This window comes from Coenobita brevimanus, chromosome 72 (genome assembly GCF_032717465.1).
Source record: "Coenobita brevimanus isolate Jiangsu-jjx chromosome 72, ASM3271746v2, whole genome shotgun sequence".
In the NCBI taxonomy this organism is placed as follows: domain Eukaryota; kingdom Metazoa; phylum Arthropoda; class Malacostraca; order Decapoda; family Coenobitidae; genus Coenobita; species Coenobita brevimanus.
The window spans coordinates 417501-443950 of NC_137025.1; the positions used below are offsets into that span (position 1 = coordinate 417501).

General features: G+C 42.0%; 1 protein-coding gene across 1 annotated transcript in view; it reads right to left on the reverse strand.

The window, feature by feature from the left end:
• The window catches only part of Tnpo (transportin 1), a 55995-nt gene that overhangs the window by 11480 nt on the left and 18065 nt on the right, over nucleotides 1-26450 (reverse strand). Inside the window, exons 7-17 of the mRNA XM_080278192.1 lie at nucleotides 15405-15548; nucleotides 13814-13972; nucleotides 12847-13065; nucleotides 11144-11261; nucleotides 10201-10403; nucleotides 9442-9753; nucleotides 8003-8110; nucleotides 6406-6564; nucleotides 5750-5837; nucleotides 5168-5266; nucleotides 4412-4507 (exon numbers count right to left, since the gene is read on the reverse strand). Coding sequence (XP_080134318.1) covers nucleotides 4412-4507; nucleotides 5168-5266; nucleotides 5750-5837; nucleotides 6406-6564; nucleotides 8003-8110; nucleotides 9442-9753; nucleotides 10201-10403; nucleotides 11144-11261; nucleotides 12847-13065; nucleotides 13814-13972; nucleotides 15405-15548 — 1705 coding nt within the window. The remainder of the gene's footprint in view (nucleotides 1-4411; nucleotides 4508-5167; nucleotides 5267-5749; nucleotides 5838-6405; nucleotides 6565-8002; nucleotides 8111-9441; nucleotides 9754-10200; nucleotides 10404-11143; nucleotides 11262-12846; nucleotides 13066-13813; nucleotides 13973-15404; nucleotides 15549-26450) is intronic.

Here is a 26450-nt window from a genome sequence, read left to right on the forward strand (position 1 = left end):
CCCTAGTATGAGGAAAACTGAAGTGTAATGTGAAAAATTTATAGATTAGGAAGAAGGACTACAGTATCTCCCAACATCACTTAAATTATGGCCAAGTCCCTAGAGAATACAGCCTATATGGTGCCATGTCCTAGGAGAATGTAAAGGGAGAGACTGCTATGGTTACCAAAACTTAGCTCAAGATTTTATAGTGAAGTAAGGATGTGTAACTCTATACTATCCTAGATAAAACTTATTACAATATCACAATATACAGTGTCGGTAACACAGGGCATATCCTCAGAAGCTTAGGAGGTCCCCTGCCACCTCTTCTTTAATGATTCATTTAGTATTACACCTTGACTCTGTCTTGTAGGTTTGTTTCATCTTTGAAGGCTCCAACATGCTTGCATGCGTCAGCCTTGGACACCTAATGGTGGCTCTCCATGCTATTTGATCTCTGGCAGTTTCCCTACTTAGTCCCTTATCCCTGAGGTCACACTCAATGGCCTCGTCCCGGGATTTTTCGGTCTACCTCTGGCTACCTCCCCCAACATTAACACTTCTCACTTTCTGCACCCAATTATCATCCCCCATCCTCTCCACATGCAAACCATCTCAATCTACCTCTCCTCATCACAACACCAATACACTCCAGTCCCACGCTGCCTCTCAACTCATCCATCATAAACTTAGCCCCATCCTCCCCCCCGGCACTCAGGGATGCATCGCACTTCCACCTAAACATTGCCATTTCTATACATTTGAGCCTGCGAATATCCTCTTCCTTTACTGGCCAGGTCTTACTACCATACAGCATTACACTCCTAACACATGCTGCAAAGATCCCTTACCATGGAGGGAGAGCCCTCTCAATATCAGGATAGGCAACAGCTCCCTGAACTTCTTCCAACCACTCCTCACTCTAGCCACAGAGCTAGCGCTAGCCCCACCTCCAGCACATAACATGTTTCCCAAATAACAGAACTCTTCCACATACTCAAAACACTCACTGGGAAGTCCAATCCTTTAACACTTGGTAAGCTCCACATGCCTTCCCCGACACACCAAACAAGAAATCAGCATTATCTCGCAGTCTACCTCTACACCTCTTATGCACCCACTTATCACAAACACTGCACAAGATGGAATTACTTCCCACACCCTTGTGGCAATTTGCACATGGAGGCTCTCCCTCTTCTTTAAAAGTACTGTTCTCAGCCCTAGATACCATCACTCGTTTTATCTGCATTTACTCTTAAGCCCTTACGCCCCATACCACCTCTCCACTTCCTAAATCTTTTCTCTGCCTCCCTTCATTCTCTGCAATCAACACCAAATCACCTGCACATAACATTTTCCACGGACTCCATTTCTGCAGTCACATAAAAGGGCTTCAAGTACCATAATAAACAACAAGGGGCTCAAGACTGACCCCTGATGCACACCAACATTCAAAGAAAACTCCTCACTCAAATCTCCATTCATCCTTGCCTGAGTGCAAGCACCCACATACATGGCCATAACCACCCTAACCAACCACTCCTCGATCCCAAGATTTCTCATTGCCCACTTCACCACCTTTCAAGAGGATCTGTCAAAGGCCTTCTCCAAATCAACAAAAACAAGGTACAGTTCCCTTTTCTTTCCAATATACAGTACTTTTTCTGAAGCTGTTGAACAATGAATATGGCATCAGTGGTCCCTTTGCTTTGCATAAACCCTAACTGCATCTCATCCATATTCACTCTTTCTCTAATCATACCTTCTAGAACTCTCTTCATTACCTTCATTATCTGTTCCAAAAGCTTTATGCCTTTATAATTTCCTTCTTCCATGAAAACACCCTTCCCCTTGTACACACTTACAATTAGGCTACACTCTTCAGCCAATGCTCTGGGACCGGACACTCATATACAATTGAATTTATCAAATCAGTGACTAACCCCACTCCTCTATCTCCAGTGGCTTTCAACATTTCAGCAGTCAACCCAGATACAACTGCTGCCTTCCCCACCTGCATCCTGCCTATTGCACTGCTCAAAGTAGCAGTGTCAATCAAAGGCCAAGGGCCAGACTGGATCTTCTGGTTCCAAATCTTCCATGTCCCAGTCAAACTCCTCATTCAACAACATGTAGTAATGCTCTCTCCAGGCATTTTTAATACCCCAATGTTCACCACTACCTTTCCTTCATCATTCTTCACACACTGCTCATGTATGACATCCCTGTTCTCCTTCTTCATCTGATTAGCCATCTTAAATATCACTTCTTCCTTTCCCCACAATTTTAGTTATAAAGTAAAAGTCTCTGAGACTCAGACTTTGCCCTGTACACCTCTCTTCTAGCCTGACATTCGGCAACCAGATATTCCTCTTTGTTACCACCCTTTTGCCGTTCCCGGAAGCCTTTCTTTTCTCCTTAACTGCAGCTTACACACGCTCATCCCACCACCACATTACTTTCTGTCTTGGGGGGTGGGGGGGGCTTGTCCATCCACAAACTGAATCACTAACTCTCAAGATGTTGTTCTTAAGGGCTCTGTACTGTTCATTATCACTTCTATCAGCATCTCCCTGTTCAGTCACCACTCTACTCATCTCGCTATAGAAGGCATCCCTTACTGCTTGGTTTTTCAACTTCCATATTTTCCTCCTAGGTGCATAAGTCCTCGTTTTCATCACTCGCTCCTCAAGTACCAAGTCACATATCAATAACTTGTGTTGCAGCACATGCTCCTCACCCTTTTAACATCCCTCACTAACCTCCTATCAGCCCTCCTGAACAGGAGATAGTTTATCTGGCTGCAATTTCCCCCAGACTAGTATGTAATCAACCTACTCTTTCTTTTCATGAAATGTGTGTTGCACTCAATCATGTTCATTGTCTCCCCAAATTCAAGAATCCTTTCCCCTTTCTCATTTCTTGAAAAATACGCATATCCCCCACGTACTACTTCATATCCTTGAGTTCCTTCACCTACATGACCATTTACGTCCCCTCCCAAAACTACAATCTCATCATCTTCCGTACCACTTACTATACATATTACGTCATCACAATCTATCCTTCTCTACCTCACCCAAAGCCAGCCTGTGGAACATACGCCGATATAAATGCAAACATAATCCCACGAACAAAATTTTCACTTATTATCCCTTCACCAACTCTCATATCGTTCATGACATATTCCACTCATTCCTCCTTAGCCAACACACCCACACCATCATATCCATCTGTCCTACCCTTCCAAAACAACTGTAACATATCTTTTAAATGCAGACAATGTTTACATAAATAACATACAAGAGAACACTGAAGTGCCATATTACATCTTATTCCCTTAACCCTTTGAATCTGGGCGACATCCTTCATAATTTATCCTTGTTGCAACCAGACAATTTTAAATTAAGTTTCATCTTTGAAAGGGTTTAGTATATAAGTCTTTAACTGGCTCTTGCTCAAAAAGTCTTAACACAGATTACCTTGCATTAGTAACATATGCCTAAGGGAGAATGGGCATAAGCAGAATTAACGGACTAGTCAGAGACGCTAGGGAACACCCAAAGACCCCAAAATATGGCTCTACATCTTAGCATTTGGATAACCTACGCTGAAACGTAAACATATCTCAAATCACTACATCTGGGGTTGGAGTCAGAGTTAAACAATAGACTAACTGTACAGCATTCAGGGTTAAAAACAGTCACTCCTCACTTAAACGTCTGGAATGTGGGCAACCAGAGTAAATGAATTTTAGAAGTAAGATAACGGGAAATTTGTAGGCAATGTCTTCCTGCTCAAATTTTACAGAGATGCACATGCTTCTGGCACATAGTTAAGATCAAAACATGAAAGTAATATTTAAAAAAAAAAAAAAAAACTTTATACATATCAGAAGCAAATTTTAAAACAAGTGAAAATCTGAGTTGATTCACCAGCAACTTAATAAAAAGAAAAATGTCATACATTCTAAAACCCCACATAATCTAAAATTAATTGACCAGCAACTTAAATAGTCATACATCCCAAAATCCCACACTTGGGTTGGGGAAAATTTAAATGAGGAATAACTTCAGAAAACATATCCAGCTGTGCACTTCTGACCATACTATTAAAACTGACAGCGCAAAGGCATGAGCAAAACCGTAAATATATTGATGATCATTTAGGGACTACCTGTACCTGTCAGGTAGGACCAGAAGGTATCCTGTAATATAGTGCAGTCAGCAATGAAAAGTGAGGGATATGTTCTTTCACCATCACATGCGCTAAAAACGAAAGTACAAATTTCCCAGTCTCCATACTCACGCTCTCAGTTTTAATAATATGGAACTTAGGGTACAAATAAGGGTCTCTGTCTGCACGGAGAGGGATATAGAAGGACAGAAGGGAGCAAAGAAGAGGGGCCAGGGTGAGGTAGGTGACCTACCTGTATTCTCCAGTAATGTCTTTGGTGTGTTGGGTTTGTTAATGATGAAGATTAGGTCATTCAGGACCAAGTTTATGTAAACGCGCATGTCCGGACCTGCAGCACAAATAAAAGAAAAAATGATTACATCAGTATCAGCCACACAAACAAAAGGACTGAGGATTATATTAACATAATCCCAATCCAAATTCCCACCTTACAAATGATCAATTATTTTCCTTCTATAATTATTGTTAAACACTAAGACAATTTACTGCCACTAACAGGAGGTAATTGGGACCAGCTATAAGACATCCTAACAGTCAAATCGCCATATTTCCATCGGCTCAGGACACTAAAACCTTTTCCTTATCAATTTATCTTGCATTTTATACCTTATTATTTCCTTGTATTTTGCTCATGCCATTGTAGTAACAACATATGCCGCACAGAGATTACAATACTCTTTTTAAACTATGCTAGACTAAAACTGCCCTCTCTCCATCATAATTGCTGCCATGAGAATACACTAGTAAGAGAACACAATATTTGTCATGAAGAAATGCTATGGAAAGGATGCAGAGCCACTACTTTTGCTGCGATTGAGTCATGTTAAATAAGCTGCAAAAGAACGAAAATCTGTGTCAAGTTAAAGTAAAAAATAGTATAACCATATGAAAAAATAAACTGGCAAGGAAAAAGTGCTAGAAATCTTCTTACACAGACACAAAAATATGGGCCAAATAATTAAAAGCCACAGTGACGGGAGATACGTACCAAGTTTGACGGAAATTTCACCAATGGCCCAGGTGGCATTGTTGCACACGGAGATCAATTCAGGGTTCAGGTTCTGCCCCAGGATTGGCATGAACTCAGCTGCAAAAAATACCAATAAGAGATTTCCTTTTGTTATCCTGATTTTCAAGGGAAATTGAAAATAACCATTCACTGTTAACCCACAAATATGACACCCAGGATTTCATTTTGGCCAAATTTCCACACAGCTTTCATTTTGCAACTACTAATGGTCCATCTGCTGATTTCCTCCGGACATTACTGCAGAGTGGACTCACCCATGAGCTGGATACCAACTGCATTGAGTGAGTCCATTCCACTTTACTGAGAGGAAGAAAAGAGCAAGTGGATTACGCAATCACCTCATGATTAGGGTAATTTTTTTTTTTTTAATGAATTCTTACCACAAAATCAAGCCACATAACCTTCTCCCTACACATGGCACACACACTATACTGCATCTCCTGAATAAACATAAATGGTTAGACAACATCAAATTTCTGTAAACAAAACTTTATCCTTATAAAAAACACACAACACATTTTCTCTGCCCTCTGTACTTACATATGCACGGTGCCACATACTGGAAGCATGCCTTAGTCAGGTCACCAAGCAGAGCAAATGAGCTTTGTCTCACTTCTGGCATTGGGTCCTGTTGGCAGGAGATGGGGAGGGAATGAGATAAATTAGTTTCCTTGCTTAAAAGAAATGTGGAAGGGAGGTGGAACAGAGCTGCTCAAAAAAGAAAATGTGGCTGGTGCTACAGTCTTGATACAAAATAATGATTACAGTGTGTGAAACTTGGATGTAGTAGTTAAAGTGAAAATGAGACTGGAAGGATATATAGGCTACAAAGGATAAGAAATATAAACTTGTTAAGTAAGTAAAGACAAAACTGCATATATGTTTGACACTATATATTCTTAATTCTGTAGTAACACCAGTTAGACATTAGTATTATCTACATCCTCACTTCGTCCATTTAAAATCAGTTCTATTCAACATCCTGTGTTGGTACCAATATAGCCAGTGACTGCTGCCTGGTTACTCAAACATCCCTAAACTCTGTATCACCCAAAGGATAGTGAACAGCAGAAAAGGGGCAAGTTAAGCCTGCTGTTCAAAGTTCCTGTTTGGATGAGCTTAGAGCCACACCATAAATATCAGCCATTGCTTTCATCATGTACATCCCTCTTCACCCATACATCAGTTCTACTCACCTGCATGGCTTGGTATAGGAGCTGCATGATGTTGGACTGCTGCACCAACTGGCCGACATGGCCGTTCAGACCTTCAGCCAGACCGGACAGCAGGTCCAGTGAAACGATCATAAAGTCCTTGTCCGCTGCCTCAAACTGGCCTGGGTTTTGCGCGTGGGCCTGGGGAAAGGAAGAAAAAACAGTCCATAAGTTTACTCTCCATTCTTGGGTGTTGCTGGGCAAGCTCAATCTGCTTTTGTGAGGGGCAAATGCACTCTTTCTGTCTCATGACATAAGAAATTAACCCTGCAACCTGAACACACAAAAAGCAAACAGCATAAGCATGAAATGGTATGGAAAGTAGAAAATGATGCTGGGCAGATAATGGTAATGCAGATCAAGCCATCCTAACAAAACATGGGAATTGGTTGTGTATTATATGGACCACTCTGTACATCATCATCAGCCTTTCACCACATTCATGCTTATATACGTAAGCTTGTGTAAGATGGGCTATGAGCTATATGTGAGTTAATACAGAACAATATAAATAATTTTTCCGAAAACAATCATCATCATTATCTAATCCTGTGTTACCCCATGAGGAGCAAAGGTGCCCAGGGTTAGGTAAGTTGGTCCTGACATTTAAGATGCGAGTGACCAGCCTCACTCATCCCCAAGTGGCATTATGTGAGCAATAAACCCCAACCACCCCTTGCATACAAACCTTCACAGGCTCAAACTGGGTCGAGTGCCTTAGTTACCCACTAAACCACCAGGTGGCGCCAATGACTATGGTTACATAATTACCACCCAATGTAGTGAATGGTTTCCTGGTGTACAGAACACCATTTAGGTAGTCACTCAGTGTAGTCACCCACAGACAGAAGGAAGAGGAAATAGAGACGGAAAGAAAGACAGATGAGGAAGGAAGGAAAGAAGGAAGAGAGGAAAGGCCAGTCACCCAAGGGCAGCATTACATCGAGTAAATGAACGGTGAACGCCTCCACCTACCACTATACACAAACCATAATCAATATTTCTCTTTCTATATAAAGTTTTTCCCAAGCAAATGTGGAGTGTGAGGTAGTCCAGGAGACAATATCCATATACCACTCAAAATTAACATGCAGGATGAGGCTATGAACCAAGTCTGACAAGTAGAATGTTGGGTCATTTACATTTAGATAACTTGGGAAGTTTAGGGCCATATTTTCATGTCAAGCAGGATCAGTATCACCACCTCCTTACCTCTAAATCTGTGTGCCCTGTTAATATTCTCTTGTAGTTAATTTATTATTGGAAAAACTTGGGCTGTCTGGACTTTGCTACTCCTCACCCTGTCTTGGGGTGGGAAAGGAGGTCCAGATGATGATGATGATTTTATTCACAACTGCTGAAGTCCGTAACATAAAAATTGCATAGAAGACAAGAGAAGATTAAGAGGACAACAGACTAAGCCAGAGCTCACTATGGTCTGCTAAAAGGTCTGGTCAACAGGTGAGACAGTGCAGGTGCACTGATCCATATATACAAATCATCATCTTAACCAGTGATAGTTTACTTGCCATTCAACATTTATGATAAAAAGAATAGTGTACACTTAACAGTAACTTACCATGGTCTGATTAAGGGTCTGTTCAACAAGGGAGACACAGCGCTGGTACACAGGTCCACAATATGGCAGGAACCCAGACTGTAGCGCTGTGGCAACACTGGACAGGCACTGAAGAGATAGAAAATAGGATCATTAAGTGATTTTAAAAAGTAAAGAACGTGGTGAAATTTTTTGTGGCCCTTATGATGCAGCAAGTAATCTGAAGGCTTGAATGAGGAGTGAATCAAAGCATGGCCCATTAAACTGGACAAACTTTGGCTGTCTGGACACTGCTTCTCCTCACCCTGCCCTAGGGTGGGAATGGAGGTTCAGATGATGACAACGATGAACAACAATAATCCGTTATGTGGTAGGTGGTGGCGACCATCATCCACTCACTTGATGTAGTGCTACCTACTTCCTTAGCTTTTATCATTATGTGGTAGGTGGTGGCGACCATCATCCACTCACTTGATGTAGTGCTACCTACTTCCTTAGCTTTTATCATTCTTTTTCTGTGCCTGCCCTCCTTTCTTCCTATTTCTCCTATCTTTCCTGTCACTTCTTATTCCTTTTCTTTCCTTTACAGGTGGCTTTACATTGAGTGACAAGCCAAATGGTTTCCTGTAACCCAAGAAACCATTTACAACGCTGGGTGGTAACCATATAACCAAACCATACGTGCTCCCTACATGTCAACAAGTGGGTTGGTGCCCCTCCCTGTAAAGCAACTAACTCAGTGTCAAATGGCCACCCTTTGCAGGATTATGGTGTCTGGCAATAGATAGATAGACAGACTATACTCAAATGTGTGTTCTACCCCTCTCCACCCAAGAGTAACTGAAACATTAACCATCGCATTACCAATCATCACCACCATTCAGATCTCTTTTCCCACATAAGTATGGGGTGAGGCAGGGTCCAGAGAGCAAGAAAAAATATCCAGTACCATTCAATGCAAAGTGTCCAACCATAGGAGAGTGATAAGCGATTCCCATCCTCTTGCCCAAATCTCACACAGCAAGCAACCCCCCTCCTGGCCCTCCCACAACATAGTGATGTGATTTTAGAGATAACTATTAACCCATCAACTATATAAGAATTCTCCCATCTGAATACCATCCAATACCCCACTTGAATAAATAGTCTGGTATGAGCAAAACTTAAGATATCCCACTTAAAATTCTGCAACAACATGGAGCTTCATGATCCTATTAACACACTCAGCCTGGTGCCCTCTTTTCATTTCTATTCCTGCTGATGATGGCTTTGCCAACTGGTGGATTAGATATGGCCATAACAAATCCCTTAAAATAAGAAAGATATCTTGCGTTTAATAAAATCATCTGCTTCTAGTAACAAACTAGAAAAGATATTATTTAGATTGAAGTGTTATGAATATGTCGGGGAAGTCATAGGCAGGGGAATATATAGACTGAGGAAGTACGTGTTGAACTTACTTCTAGGAGTGGAAAAAGATCTTTATCTTCATCCTTTAACACATTCCACTTCTCAATGAGTGGTGGCATCAGCATCTGAATGTACTCCTCCTTGTTGAGGTAGTTGCCCACGGAGTCTGCCAGGGTACCAATGGCATCATACAGTATTAGAAGATTTTTGGCCTGGTATTTCTTAAATGCAAACACTAGGGTCTTGAGGATGTCTGCTAGGTATGGAACAAGTTCAGTACAGGCCTCCTCCTCCAGGGTGGCAAAAGCAGAGCACGCCGCTTCTTGTACCCTCTTGTTGCTGTCCAGAACACACTTCAAGAGCTGCATAAACACAAATACAGTATTATATTCCAGAACAGAACCAAGTTACTCTACTTCAACCACCTCAACTTGCCAAAGACTTCCATTCTTTTTCAGCTAATTCCCTTGGTTAATTATCTGAATCGGACATTACAGCCCTATATTCTTTCCCTAATATTTTTATATGACCAGTACCATATTCTGGCATTAATTTTTTTTTATAGTTCAGCACAAAATGGAGAGATGGTAATTTAAGGTCAAGTTAAAGGGAAAAGAGTACAGATCAGCACAAAGATTTTCTGCTCATCCCTTATGAGGAACTGGAGATGCCAGTTCACATAATACTGTACTACAGTCAAGCTGGAACACCTTTATTTTACTGATGAAGTACAACAATGCTCAAGTGTGATATGTGGGAGAAAGTGTGTGAGGCACACCAGCTGATGCATGTTAAAGATCATTACTCACCTCATACATGAGTGGCTTGAGATATGTGTGGTCTGGCAAAACGACGGCCCAGTGGCAATAACGTGACAGGGTCCAGCATGTGATGGACCGTACCAGGGCCTTCTTGTCGCCTAAACACCGTATCAGGTATGGAATCAACTCTGGCAGGTGCTGAGTCATCCCATTCATGCAACCCTCTGCAATTGCTCCCAGAGCCAGGATGCCTGAACCAAGGTAAACAAATACAGTATTAGTAACGCTTCTGCCCTGTGAATGTACAGTATGTTCCAAGATACCATGAATCTGATTATTTTCATTTTACTAAACTCTGCTATACAGTAATTGCAATGGAAACTCCCTCAACTTATTCCCTGTCCCCAAAGAGGAGGATTGACTGCAGGAAAAGGCCAACTTCAGCCAGCAGTCCACCACATTCATACTTGAATATGCCAAAGGACCACAGTGGCAGCCCTACACTTTAACTCCAAGCCCATTCCTCCTGATACCCCTGCATATTTATCAACAATAAATAAACTCCCTACTATACCAACACAAGAAGTCACTGCAACTACAAATGATAGTTAAAAAATATCAACTCTTTGCAAGTACAGTGATACAGATATTTCCAGGGTAAACATAGCCCTATGCATGGGCCCAAAATCCTAGTTTTTTTTTCTTTTAATAAAACAATAATCTTTATAAACAGTATACAGTGAAGTGGTATGTAAGTAAATTCTGATACAATATTATGAACCTGCTATATACATGATAGACAAGCTGTTATGACAATATCCTTTCCCACAACAAACCCACCTTAAAGGGGTTTTATTGTAACATGGGAAAACTGGTAAAACAACTTCAGGCAACAAGATCTTTTTGTTAGGCAATTTTTTTCATACTTTGTTGAGGTCTTAAAATGTCAAATGGGTGACTATTATCCAGACACTGTTTACATGCGACTTACCTGATTCTCTTATTTCCCACTCTTGATGGAAGAGTGTCTCTTTTAGGATGGGGAGGATAACGGGCAACATCTCCTCTCGGAAGACATTAGCCAACACGTCCAAGGCCGCGGCCGAACACTGTAGGAGATTGGGTAGGGTCAGTGAGAGATATGAAGAGCTGAGGAGAGTGAGACAGTGCTGTATATTAGTGTCAGAAAACTAAGTGGTATGGACAAAGAGTGAAAGAAAAGGATAGTATGGAGAAAGAGACTATGTGGCATGGATGAAGAGTGAAAGAGTGGGTGAGTTTGATCATCATCATCATCACCACCATCATCCAGACTTCCATTCCCACCCTCAGGCAGGGTGAGGAATAGCAGTGTCCAGACAGCCTAAGTTGGCCCAATTCAGTGGGCCACATTTCCAATCACTCATCATTCAAGCCCATGGAATCCTGGCTCCATCTGATAGGCCAAAAGGTTTCACCACATGCTGTAGCTTCACATTTACCTCTGACAATCTGAACGCTGTCACGTTAAAAAGGGGTGCCAAATCCCTGGTCTTGCACTTCTCCGCACAAAATTCATCCAACCAACTCGATCTCTTGTCAGTCCCTTAGTCTCACCAACTTCCAAACCTCTCTTCCTCACACACTCATCCACCATATCTCTCCACGTTCTTCCTGGCCTACCTTGCCTACTCCTTCCTTCAAATTAACTCAGATATACCTTTTCCACCATTCTTATTGTCATCCATTCTCTTCACATGACCATACCATCTCAGTACACTATCTTCGATTCTGGTGTCCACAGACTTCCTCACTCCACATCTTTCACGAATCATTATTCCGTATCCTATACACTCTCTGTACTCCACATACATTCCTCAACAGTCCCATCTCCACTGCTCTTACTCTTGACTCTTCCTTTTTATGTCACACCATAGTCTCACATCTATATGCCAAAGCTGGCACTAACACTCCTTCATGTAGGCCTCGTGCAGCTGCAACACTCAAGCCTCTGTTTCTTATTAAGGCCTTCACAGAACCAGCTAGTTTTCTTCCTAGTGTCACTCTACTTTCCATTTCTTTTGCACATTTTCCTCTCTATCACTGTACCCAGGTATTTGAACTCTCTCATCAATTCAGTCTCTCTCCATTCAATGTACCATCCCACTGGGAGTCACCTTCTCTCTTAATAACCATAACTTTACTATTTTCTACATTTACTCTCAAGGCATGACGTTCACAGACATCTACAAAGCTCTGCACTAATCTACCAAGCACTTGTCCAGTATCTGCAAACAGTACTGCATCATCTGCCTACATCAAATTTGTGATGTTCCATCCAGCGCACCATTCATTACCAACGCAATCCCCCTCTCCATTACTTGTGTTTTTACTTCACTCATCACCCCCATCCACATATATACTGAAGAACCATGGGGGCACCACACAACCTACCATTCACTTAGATGCCCATTTACCCTTACACATGCCTCAGAATTTGAAGAGATAAAATACTTTGTTGTAGGGAAGAAGTGTGAAAGAAGAACAATAATAAGCATATGCGAAAGCCTATGTGGTATGGAATACTAGCGAAAGACTAAAGTGATGTAGGTAAGGAGCTAAACAACTGTGAAACCTGGAGAGAAAGGAAGCTAATCAACACTACTAAAAGAAAATATATGCCTAAGGGAGCCGTCATAACCCCACCCAACATACCTTCCTCAAATTCCAATCCGAGAGTGAAGAGTCATCGTCGAGGCCATCATCAGACTCGTCATCAGGGAACTCCTCCCCGCCACCACCACCACCACCACCGCCGCCGCCACCACCGCCATTCTCCATGGGCTCGTGGCGGATAGTGTGTCGGGACTTGTGGAACCGAGGCTTAATGTCCTCACTGCGGTCAGGGACACTCTCGTCTTCCTCCACGTCTCCCTAAAACATGTAAACAATACCGTTATCATCATCATCACAATCCTGACTTTTTTCCCATCTATGAATGCAGTGTGGTTTGATTCAGAAATATTGAAATAAATAATATCAAAGTGGAATGACTATTTACAACGCGCACATTCGACTTGGCCACACCATTATGAATTAAGAATACCTTTATTTTAACAAACAACCAGGGGAAACACCATTAACTAATTCACTAGTAAGCTTTATCATCAACCCAACCCCTAATTCCTAAGAGATGGGATGAGACAGGATACAGAAATATAAAATGCTGACAAAATGGTAAAATATAAATCAGTACATAAGGAGAATGAACTGTGCCATACCTTCAGTAGCATAATGTCAATCTGAGTACTTCAAGCTGCAAACCAGTATAGTCACGTGTAATCCAACAGATATAGGCTAAAGAGTGACAGACTGATAAGGACACAGATGCATGGACAGATCAGTATAGACAGACAGACAGACAAACACACGGGCACAGAAAAAATAAAAAGGCTGTGTTGATTTAAGTAATTTATGCCACGCACCAGGATGGGTAGGGTATAGACAGATAAATGGATTTCACTCTCATCTTAAATGTCAGGACCAACTGCATAACCCCGGGCTTCTACGCTCCTCATGAGGCAACATAGGATTGGATGATGGATGGATGGATGGAATAAACTGACAAGATATAAATGGGTAAACTGATAGAGGGCTAGATATGAAATGAATTATGACGCACCTTTAGTAATATAATGTCGATCTCCGAGTACTTCATACCGCGCACCAGGATGGGTATCAACTTGGGAAGGTGTGGTTTGAGGGCTTCCTTACAGATGGGGTGTTCCGCCAGGGACAGCCAGAACTCACACGCTTCCAGGGCTACATTTTCATCTGGATCCTGGTAACAGAGATATGGGATAAGGAAATGAATAACATATACAGTACTAACACGCAAACAGTACTTTCCCAAAGTTTGACAAGTACAGCATACAGAGGAAAAAAATCAAAGCATCTGAAATACACACTAGTAGAGACAGGGTTTTCATTGTATTTTGCCAGTTGTAAATTTTCTCAAGACAGAACTGGGAAGAGAATTGTTTCTGACTGCACACAAATCAAAATCTCATCATTCATTTTAAGGCTGGCCATGGTACGGCTGATGAATGGACTGGGAGATGAATCAAGTGCCAAAACTAGCTCCTTCCAAACAGTGACTGGATACATTCATCACACCAACCTCTTTTTCACACCCACGGATGCAGTGAGGTAGGGTTCAAAAAAGCAAGGAATAAGAAATATGTGACAGGGAGATAACACAATGGCCAGTGAAAATGAAAAACACTCATTCACTCACCATTCAAGCTCTCAGAATCCTGGCTTCACCTTACAAATATGACTATCTGGACACATTTAATATTTCCATTAAAGAAAAAAAAAAAAAAAATCTTTTCTCACCTAAAGATAAGGTAGGAGGAAGAAATGTATAAATTAGCTTTATTATGCACCCCACAATGTTTTCAACTAGCTTTACACTATGAATAAAAATATCAGTGCAAGAAACTGACACAGGCAGCAAGATTGAGAGACACGAGAGGCCAGTGTCCCTGCATGCACTATAAACATCACCAAGGACACACACACACTCTCTCTCTTCACTAAACACTTCAAGCCAAACATGTGAGGCAGCTCTCATCACTCTCAAGACATAAATACCAATGATACCGAGTAAAGGCTCGAGTGCTGAAGAGCCGTTAACTCACCCGCCTCCTCACACTCCACACACACACACAGAACTCCCTCAAATGGCTGATACTTGAGTGTGTTCAAATATACATTTGATGACTCCTATGCCATCACAAAATGAATGGGTCTAATTCTGGATTTCTATTGTCTGACTTATTTTGGAAAATAAAAATCCTTGCAAGCAGGGATTTTTCTCTTTACATTATGAAACTCAATGAATAAACAAAATAAGCATGAATTACTGACACTAAAAATAAGATCTATTACTTCCCAGCTCATATCATTCTGTGTACAGCCTCCTCAATATCATACAATACTACAGAACTCCAAGATACAGGAGCTGAGAAACAACAGTACAGTACTGTATAACCGAAGTTTCAATACCCGTTATATGAATGCCATCACTCAAAGATGTCCCTCCCCAACACCACACAAAAATATGGAAACAAGATTGAGATCCACCGCAACTGGTCATACATTTTTTCTGTCATCAAACCTTGGATATTTTTAACATGTATGGCAACCTTTCTGGACTAATTTGAAAACCCACTAATATATAGCATGCGTAACATATACGGGTGACTGACCTGCGTGCGTATCATCATGTACTCTATGATGTTGTGCATGTGAGGGATGAGTGATGAGATGTGTGCGTCCAGTAGCATCACCAGGGCTCGGCACACATTCTTACGCACATCAGGGTCGTCGTCCATCGCAAGGTGGAACAGGTTCTGTAACAGAAAGGAAGTGGAGAGAGGTTAGGCATATCAAAACCATTGTCATCATCATCCTGACCTCTTTTTCCCACCCACAAATGGACAAGATAATGTCTGGAATGCAAGGAAAGAGGAACCACAAAAGCACAACCAATTAACAGCAAACTCAGCAAATGGGCCACACATTCACCCACTTGGCAATCAATCTCCCAGAATCATGACAACCTCAAAGCCTAAACATGCAAACAGGTTTATGTATTTTTCTTTACAGATAGAATTTACACTGTCCGTCATACAGCCAATTAAAAACACAGGAATTGATATTTGTTACATTCTTCATTCAAGTAATTTTATACACTCAAGAAGATAGAAAATTCTGTATAATGCAGTAGACAGATCTTTTTACAGTGCAGTGGACATCTCTCAGTGAAAGAGTTGGCAAAAACCTCAACAAACATTTCCAATGAACTCGGCAAATCATATCTCAGGATACCGGGCTACAGCTCATAAGAGGTTAAGTATGTGTGATTTTACCAAAATTAATCCTCTCATGGTAAGGACAACTCATAGTATTTTATTGCACCCAATGCCAGGCAATTCTATTCTGATGAATGAGTCAGAGGACCATGTGAGGTACAATCATCATCATCTTCACCCTATTTCCACCACAGAAATGGCAGAGTGCATAATCCAGAAACAGGAAAATAAGACCACATAAGCACACCTGCCAACAGAATGCCCAGCGTAATGGGCTACACATCCATTCATTATCACTCAAACCATCATGAATTTAAGTTCCCCCAGCATATACAATAAAAAATTAAAGATTCAGATACCAGTACCAAGCAAAAAAATACATTATTACAATGCAGTATTCAAACCATAACAATGAAGATGACTGCTGAACAACCTCCTCAGCCCTACAGAATACAACCATAATTTTCTTGTCGGGCTGGGAGGCTTTCTAGTATCTCTTCCCCTTGATTTATTTTGAATTCTCTGCTCTGTTATGCTCTTGTATGATATTTATGTTTAAAAAAAAAAAAACTTGCTCTATGGTCGGCACACACCACCTTGTTCAATGTCCTCCTAGGCCTCTGTCATTGGCCCATTACCTCTGTTTCTACACTTTCTCACCAGACTCCCCCTGGTTCATCCCATCAACATGCCCAATGCATCTCATTCTCCTCTTTTTTACTTCCTTTCACTCCCAACCATCTTCTCACTTCTTCTGGGAACTGGTATGGAAGAAGGTACTTGGAAGCCCTTTAGAAAACAAGGACTTTTTTTTTTTTTTACTTACTCTCACTTCCTTCATGATATCCTCGGCTGATCTTGGCTCTTCCTCAAGACCATCATCTTCATCCGACACATCCAAACTCTGACTCAGTCTTGTTCCAACACAGTTATTCACGACTGTTTCAGTGCCTGCTACACCATCGTCAACACCAAGGTTCTGCACTGATCTTACAACCTCGTCAGGCATGGTTTGCAATGGTTTGGTCCTTGTAACATCATCAGCCATTGGTGGACTTGGTGCAGTCATTAAAACATTGGCCATGATCGTGTGCAAACTTTTTATGCGTTACACAAATATTACTGAAACAAACCTAACTTACACCAATTTTCTTCAATTTGAAGTGTTAACGTTTCTGCTGCAATCAATGCAATCTGAGGTTACTCAGGCAATCACTAGGTAAAAATTTTCAAGTGGGATAAAAATTAGCAGTAAAGGGGTTAAGACCTATTCTCATCAGCCCTTCTGCCACTATGACAGGTACACCACTGGTGTATTTTGTACACCACCTTCAAGACAGACCAGCATCCGACTACTGCATAACAAAAACACAATTCCATCCACAACTCCAAAAGATCTAATAATCTTAAGACCACACTAGAACAATTTCAATTTTCACCCTAAAATCCCTTGGTACTACAGTATTAACTATCCTGACTGAACTCTCCTCACAATACCCCACAACAATATTCCAGCTGTGGCTCCAATACAGAACCTAATAATCTGAACTTTGTACATAAAACTCTCCAAAAGGCTCCAATCGACACATACATGCATGTTGGTGCATAAAACCAAACAAAACATGAACTCTGAACATTTTTTTATTTTCGCTACTACCCGACTAAGCAAAGGGTTAACATATCCCCTCCAAATACTGCAATCACCATATGTTTCCTCCCACTGCTAACCATTTAAATCACTACAAGGCAAATCCCTTACTGCACTATACTCATTTTACACTAACTCGGCCAGAAAGTGCCATCTCTCCACTGTAAATGACAAATTCTAACAATGTATTGATAATAGAATATGATGCTAGTCATGAAGAAATGCTATGGAAAGGTTGTAAAACCATAGCACCGTCTGTCTTCTGCCACTGAGCTACATGAAACAAGCTGCAAAAATCTGGGCCAAACGCACGTGATCATTTCATCACTTCTACCACAACACTGTTCATCATACCCAGCACCATATTTCTGGGATATTCACCACCTCAACTTCCCTACACCACCAGTATCATTAGTCTAACAAGCTAATGCCACTTCACTACAATATGTGAGTAATTAATGCTCTTCCATTACTTTTTATCACCACACGGTTCCCTCCTAACATAACCATATGTCACGAGTTCTCACCACCTCATTTCCCCAACACCACAATTATCACCAGTCTAGCAGTCTAAAGTTACTGTTTAGGGCCATCATGTGTGTTTTTAATCTCCTTCCACCACACTAATCACAATATCACCTTACTATCACTTCCCAAAAATATCATATTTCAGGGCTATTCACTACCTCAAATCCTCTACAGTACTAAAACCACTGTTCACCACAACCACATATGTGATTAATACCCTTTCACCACTGGCCTGGCACCTCTGACCACCACCTGGGAGCAGGGAAGACTGGTGAAGGTGGTGATGATGTGGCCATATAGGTGGTGAGAGTACAGGACAAGTTATAACAGGCACATATCACCACTTTCATCACCAAAGCACCAAATTACTATCCTCTCCACCACTATTTATGACTTTCCCAATACACACTACACACAGTTCACCAACAGGGGTCTGGGAAAGTGGGTAATAGTTATGGTGATGTGATTAGTAAAATAAAATGGCTGGGTACAGGTCTGAACAAGCAACCGTCACCACTTTCACTATCAAAGCACAATTATTATCCTTTTCACTCCTACTACTACCACCACCCTGATGTCACTGATGATTTAACTGACGTCTGGGAAAGCTGGTGACAGTGGTGATGAGGTGGCTGGTAAAATGAAAAAGTACAGGTCTAAAGAAGCAATCATAGGCACTTTCACCATCTAAGAACCAACCAACCAACCTTTCCACCCCTATTATCACCACCACTAACACCCAATGGGGCCTTTGAAGATTTGTAATGGTGATGTTGAAGTGGCTGGTGAAATAATATGCAAGAGACAGGGTCAACCAAGGAATTATCATCACCTTCACTGTTTTACCACCTAATTACAGTATATCCTTTCACCACTATTATCACCACCCTACAGCTGCTGATCACCAACTGGGCCCCAGGCTGACTGGTGATAACAGTGATGATGGTAGGTTTGGGACAGGTCGAAACAAGCAACTATAGCCACTTTCACTATCAAGAACCAACATATCAACCTATCCACCACTACTATCATCACCCTGTTGTCACTGATCACCCAAAAGGACCTAGGCAGACTAGTGATGATGTGGATGATGAAGCAGGTAGTTGGGTACAGATCTGAACAATCATCACTATATTCACTGTCAAAAGCACCAGTTATTATCCTTTTCATCACTATTATCACCACCCCTATGTCACAGATCACCAAGTGGGCCCTGGGCAGACTGGTGATAGCAGTGATGATGTGGGTGGTGAAGTAGGTGGTTGGGTACAGGTCTGAACAAGCTACCACCACTACCACTGCTACCACTACCATAATCGCTCCTCTCAGCAACCATCTGGGAGTCTGAATACGTCCTTTCATGCACCTATCTATGCCTAAATGATGCCTTAATCACGAGTACAGGAAGAGGTCAGTTTAAAGCATTACACCCTTTTCATTTTAACTTGGCCTAAAACTGCTCTCTCTCCATCCAGAATGTTGGGCTCTAATGTATTGCAACAACACAATACAATGCTAGTCATGAAGAAGTGCCATACATACAGCCATACTGTAGTACTGTCTTTCTGCTACTGAGCAACTGTACATGAAATCAGGTGCAAAGGGACAAAAACCTGGCCCATGTTGAGGTGAATGATTTTTTTAAAGCTCTGAAGTGCAAATGGGTCAAGTTTAGGTACATTGTAATAATACTAAAATTAAACTAATAATAATAATAAAAATAATAATAAAATGAATGAGGGATTTCTCAAGGACACAAGTTGTATTTCCTCCTGTGTTGGGCAACTGCATTTTTCCTGTGACTTGGACTGTAAGAATTCCAAGAAACACGCGCGCGCACACACACACACACGCACGCACACACACACACACATGCACACACACACACACACGCACACGCACACGCACACGCACACACACACGCACACACAACCATTGGATATTATGAACCAGTCAATCCCAAAACATCCAATTAGCTATGAGCAAATTGGTAAAAACATATTAATATTCTGTATACATAAATAAACATTAAAACCACACATCAGTATATAATTTTCCACCCAGAAATCAGTATATGAACCACACTCTCATGGAATACACATTGCAGTGCTTTTAAACAGACTGCAGGAGTAATGGTAGTACAGTTCTTAAATGGACTGAGGTCATTGGTTCATAGTGGGGGGTGTTATGTAATGTGTGTTTGACCTGCCACACACTTCCTCATACCAAAATATACCTGGGGTTTAAAGGGACTCGGACATGTTCATTCACGACACCCTGCTGCACTGGGAGGGCGGGGAGGAGTAGAAGGGGAGGGGGAGGAGTGGGAAGGAAAGGAGGGGGATGAGTAGTGGGAGGGAGAGGACAAGGACTGGAGAGGGAGATTGGGAGGAGTGGGAGGGAGGGTGAAGAGAGACTGGAAAGAGGATAAAACCGGAAGAGGAAGGAATGAGATTTTCTCGAGACAGATGGGGTGGGAGAATGGAAGGAGTGGGAGGAAGGGCGAAAGAAATTTAAAAGATGGTAGTTTGAATGAAATAAAGATCGGAGGAGAAAGCAATGAGATTCTGTCCCAACAATACCATGATGATGTGTCTTAAAATTTTTCGTTACCTCAAAATGATTCAACTTCAGAATCTCCACTATACTTTTGCTCTAACTGGGCCCAAATTTTCGTCCTTTTGCAGCTTATATCACAAAGCTCGGTGGCAGAAAGAGACAATGCTACAGTTCTACATACTTTCCACAGCACTTTTCTGTGACTTGCATTATAATCTACTGTCAGTCTATTCTTACAACTAAGACTTCGAGATAGGAAGATAGGAATTTTTGGCCAAGTCAGCGTAAAATAAGTATAGTATCGTACTAATGGACATAAACAATCTCGACTAAAACAATCAGTACTCAAACATCCTCTAAGTTAATTCAAATCACCGATGCTGAGGCAAAAACGGGTTCCTCCCAGCCCTTCTAGAACTCTTAAGGCCTTTCCTTACTCAAAATGAAACACTGGCAAGAAAAAAAATCTGAGCTATCATATTTAAGGAATCTGTAGTTCTAGTTGTGGGTGTGGCTGTCACGTGACCCACCACCCACTTCCTCATATCAAAGTACACCTGAGTTTAAAGGGACACAGACAAGTCGACACATGACAGCCTCTACCACTGGGAGGGGGGAGGGGAGGGGAAAGAGACACCACGAGGGAGGGGGAGGGGAGGAGGGAGGGCAGCTGGGAGGGGGAGGGAAGGGTAAACTGGGAGGGAGGGGAGGAGGGAGGGCAACTGGGAGGGAGAGGGAAGGGTAGACAGGGAGGGAAGGGAGGCAGATATGGGAGGAGTGAATGAAAGGAGAGGGAGGGAAGGAAGTTTACATGAAATCTAAAATGGAATAAGTAAGACTGTCAGGAGAAGGAATGAATCTGAACGGGTGAGGTGGAGACAGAAGAGACAGAAGCTGGGAAGGGGGGAGGAAATAGGGAGAAAATAGCCAAACGACGGAAGGAGGCTGAGAAAATACTTAGAATACCAAGAAGAATCTAAACGGAATAGAAATAACTGTTGGAAGGAGGAGCAAATACAAGACAGAGGTTAAGGAGGAGGTGGAAGAGGAGACTGGGAGGGCAGATGGGGGAGGCTGGGGAGGAGAGAGTTGGGGAGGGAGGGAGGGAGAGTGGATGACAGGAAAGTTAAAATGGGATGAAAGTGTGAATGGAATAAAATCAACTACTTTGAAGGAGGACTGAATATTAAACACTGTATGAGGAGCTGCAATGGTGGAGAGAGAAAATGCACAGAGAATGGAAAGGAATAGTGGACAACACGAGGAAAAAGTCTGGTATGTGAAAATGAAGGCAGGTGGGAATGAAAACAGTTAATGAGTAGACAGGTAAAAATTGATGAAAGCAATTTTACCTGCCACATGAAACAAGGAGGAAAGGAGCAAAAAAAAAAAAAGGATGGGAGAAACAATAAAATGGGGGATGGAAAGAAGCAAACAAGAAAAAAAGGGGAACAAGGATGAAAGGATGGAAAAGAAGGAAAGATTAGGGCGATTATATTTTATGAGAACACCTGAGGGCAAAAAAAAACATCAGGTACAGTTACACACACACACACACACAGAGGGGGACAGGAAGGAAGGTGATGACATTTCCACATAACAGCATTACATCCTGAGGCAATATCAGCATTTAAAGGGACACACATACAGGGTGAAACAGCAAGGCGTGCTGGGAGCAAAGGAAGAAACTAGAGAGAGAGGGAGGGGTGGGATAGGAATGGAACATCTAGTGTTGGAAAGCGTGTGGGTGTGCATGGATGACAGGAGGTAGAGAAGGCATGGAGAAAGGAAAATGGGCAGTGAGTGCAAGGAAGAACAAACAGATAAGGAAGGATGGAAGGGAGGGAGGGAGGGAGGGAGGGAGGGAGGGAGGGAGGGATGGAGGGAGAGGAAGTGAGAGGGAGAGAGAGGGAGAGAGGGAAAGGAAGAGAAAGGGAGGGAGAGCAAGGGGGGAAGGAAGGAAGGGGGTGATGACATTTGCTCATTACAGGACCATACCCTCGGGGCGATAACAGCATTTAAAGGGACACACACCGACTTGAGTGGAAGGGAAGGAGGGAATAAGGAACTGGGGAAATTGGGTGAGGATTGGAAGGAAATAAGGAGGAGGGAGTGGGGAGGGAAACGAGTAGGAGGGAAGGAGGGAAAAGGGGGGGGGAGAGAGAATATGGAGTAAAGGTAAAAAGGAAGGGAAGTTGAGGTGGTAAAGAATGAAAGACGGTAAAGAATGGAAGAAAGAAAGGGAACAACGAAGAGCATAACAGGAAATTGATCAATGCAAACATAAAAAGCTGATAAAGACATTTTAGAAGTAAATCATTGCTCAACACACACACACACACACACACACACACACACACACACACACACACACACACACTCTGCATTTCTCAAGACAAGATGGCCATGCACACGTTCAAACAGGGGAAGAGATGATCTACACTTCCCTGACCATGATGTAAATGTGTGTGTGTGTGTGTGTGTGTGTGTGTGTGTGTGTGTGTGCGCGCGCGCCAGAGAGAGAGAGAGAGAACGGGTAGGCATGCACTCATCATGTTCTGTGCCTGTTCTCTCTCTCTCTCTCTCACACACACACACACACAAACACACACACACACACACAAACTTTAGGCGCACCACAAAATTAATGGCAGAATATGGTGCTATCCTCTTTTTGGGCTAATTTGGCTGAGATTTTCATCATTTTGCAGCTTATTTCATGTAGTTAAATGGCAGAAAAGATATCACTGTGGCTCTACATCAGTTCCACATCACTCCATAATGAACAGTGTATTCTGGTGCTAACGTACTCTTACAACTCAGCATTCATGAAGGAGAGATGGCAATTTGGGGTCATTAGTGTAAAAAGAGTATTATCACAAAAAAGTACTACTGAAAGGATAAAATGATCTATTGTCTTTCACTCAGCTACAAGAAATATGGTGCAAAAAGGATGAAAATCTAAGTAAATGCGATTGAACTAGTTACAAGTAATTAGACCTTCATTAATTACAGTACTTGACCACAATAACTGTTGGTTTAAATGCCAGTTACCCCAGAAACTTGATATAACGTGAAGGAGGAGCCAACGAACGACTTTTTAAACTAACTTGGCTTAATTGCCATCTATCTATCTTGAATGCTGTGTTGTTCCAAGAGATTTACAACAGATGATGATGATGGGCACAAAATACTATGGACAGATGTACAGCCGTGGCATCGTCATTTTCTGCCATTGTGTGATACTGTACAAATGGGTGAATAGGGCGAGTTAGTGTAAAAGAACTATACATTGTTAAACTGGCAGATTCTTTTATTAAACTATTACTCATGCATTTCTGCTCCAGTTCTTCATCACTCAGCATCAACCTCATATCTAAGCATCAATCTCTAGAGAGCATTAAACACTTGTATACTTCACCGAATCTCTATGCACGTCTGTCTAATTAGCTATCAGTCAACTGCCTAACTATTTATCTCTAATCATCAATGGGCCACCTTCCTACTAACCTATCTACCAGTCTATCTACCTATCTGTATATCTATTGCTACGCATCTTATGTTTCAGTATCCAACGCCATCTACATCTACTGTCCTTGTTTTCTCATTATTCAATATCTCTATCCATCTATTTCCAGCCATACAAATCACTTCTCGTGGTTCACAATTCTTTCACTACTTAATTACTTGTATTTCCACTATCCTGAGAGAGAGAGAGAGAGAGAGAGAGAGAGAGAGCACTTCTGAGTTCTAAGACGATGCCACTTGTATACATGTAAACAATTCTCTCTCTCTCTCTCTCTCTCTCTCTCAATTCAGGTTCATGGGTTTGCACACTAAGACGGGTTTAATAAGAGAGAGAGAGAGAAATCCACACAGCTACATAAATATCACAAAAAATTAAGAACTCAAAACCTAACCACAACAGACAACTTTCATAAATAAAAAAATGAAAATGCTTTACAAACTGGATTAACGGTAAAAACTTAAAAGAATGGTTGAAACTGGATCACACAAGAATAACAAGTAGAAGTGCGCGCGGAGGAAGGAGGAGGAGGAGGAGGAGGAGGAGGAGGAGGAGGAGGAGGAGGGGGGGAGGGAGGGAGGGAGGGAGGGCGAGGGGGAGGAGAGGGAGGGAGAAAGGGGGGAGGAGGAGGGAGGGAGGGAGGGAGGGAGGGAGAGAGGGAGGAGGAGGAGGGAGGGAGGGAGGGAGGGAGAGAAGGAGGAGGAGGAGGAGGGAGGGAGGGAGAGAGGGAGGGAGGGAGAGAGGGAGGAGGAGGAAAGGAGGATGGACAAAGGTGAGGACGGAGGAACGAAAAGAGAGAGGGGAAGAGGGAGGGAAAGAGGAAGAAGGGACGGAAGGAGGATGAGGTAAGGAGAGAAAGACATGGGAGAAAGGAATATACGTGAGGAATAAGATGAAAATGAAGGCATGTGAGGGAGAGAGAGGCAGCCAGAGATAAGGACGGGGGGAGGGGAGAGGAGGAGGAGGAGGAGGAGGAAACTGGAGACAGAGAAGAGGAAAGAGAGAGGGGAGGGTGGAAAGACAGAGAAGAAAGGAATGCAGGAGACGAAGCAAAACTGAAACAGAAAAAAGGAAGATTTTGAGAGGAAGGCAGAAGAGCCGAGGGGAGGACGTAAAAACAATGAATAAAAAGCACGACAGAATGGAAAAGAGGAAGGGAAAAAAGGAAATCCAGGAAGTGGAAAGAAAAGAGAGGAGATAGTCGAGAAGGGAGAGAAAACGAGAAAGAGTAGGAAAGGGAGAAAAGAATTAAGAAAATATGCATAAGGATGAAAGCATGCAACGGACGAAGGGAGAAAGACATGAGGAGAGAGAGCGAGGGAAAGAGAGGAACGAGGTAGTATAAGCCGAGTGACCAAGCAACACAACGGTACCCTTGTCTTCCCTCCCTCCACTCCTTCCCTCCCTCCATCTTGTTAATTCCTACACAGCCTCCCTCTCCCTCTAACACACACACACACACACACACACACACACACACACACCTAACAGTTCGTTTCTAAGTTCCTTTTAGATTTGAACGAAAAATTCCTGGTTCATTTTTAACCTCTCTTCTATTCTCAGTAATTCCCCGTCTTATCTCATCCCCTTTACGAATGCTCAACTAAGACCAAATTCCTTTTTATTCTGAACACAGTACCATGTTCATTTCAACCTCTTCTTCCATCATTTATTTCACTACTATTGTTTACCTCCAATATTCATCATAATATAAAATGCTCGCCAAATTCCTTTCAATATTTTTTTTTTTACATCCTTCTCCCCAGCGTTATTTCCTTCCCTCCCTTTAACCAATGTTCATTTCCAAAAAATAGATTAGCACTAGAATATGATGCAGGTCAGGAAGAGGTGCTATGGGAAGAATGTAGCGCTGTAATATCACGTTGTCGCTGAACTACATGAAATAAGCTCAAAAAAAGGACAAATCTGAGCAAAGTTATGGTTAAAGAAATAAGGGTTCTCCAGACATTCCTATTTCTTTTCCAAACCATTCATACTTTTGACTTTCCAAACAATTTTTTCAATGTAAAATGTGAAAAGCCAATCCGCTAAATCTGATAAACCGACGCCTCGTGTTTACTCCTAAGGTTTTTAAATTTTCCGACACTCCTGTTACAAACCGTCCATTTTAAGACTCTCCAAACAATTTCCTCGACGTAAACTTGTCTCCCACACGGCC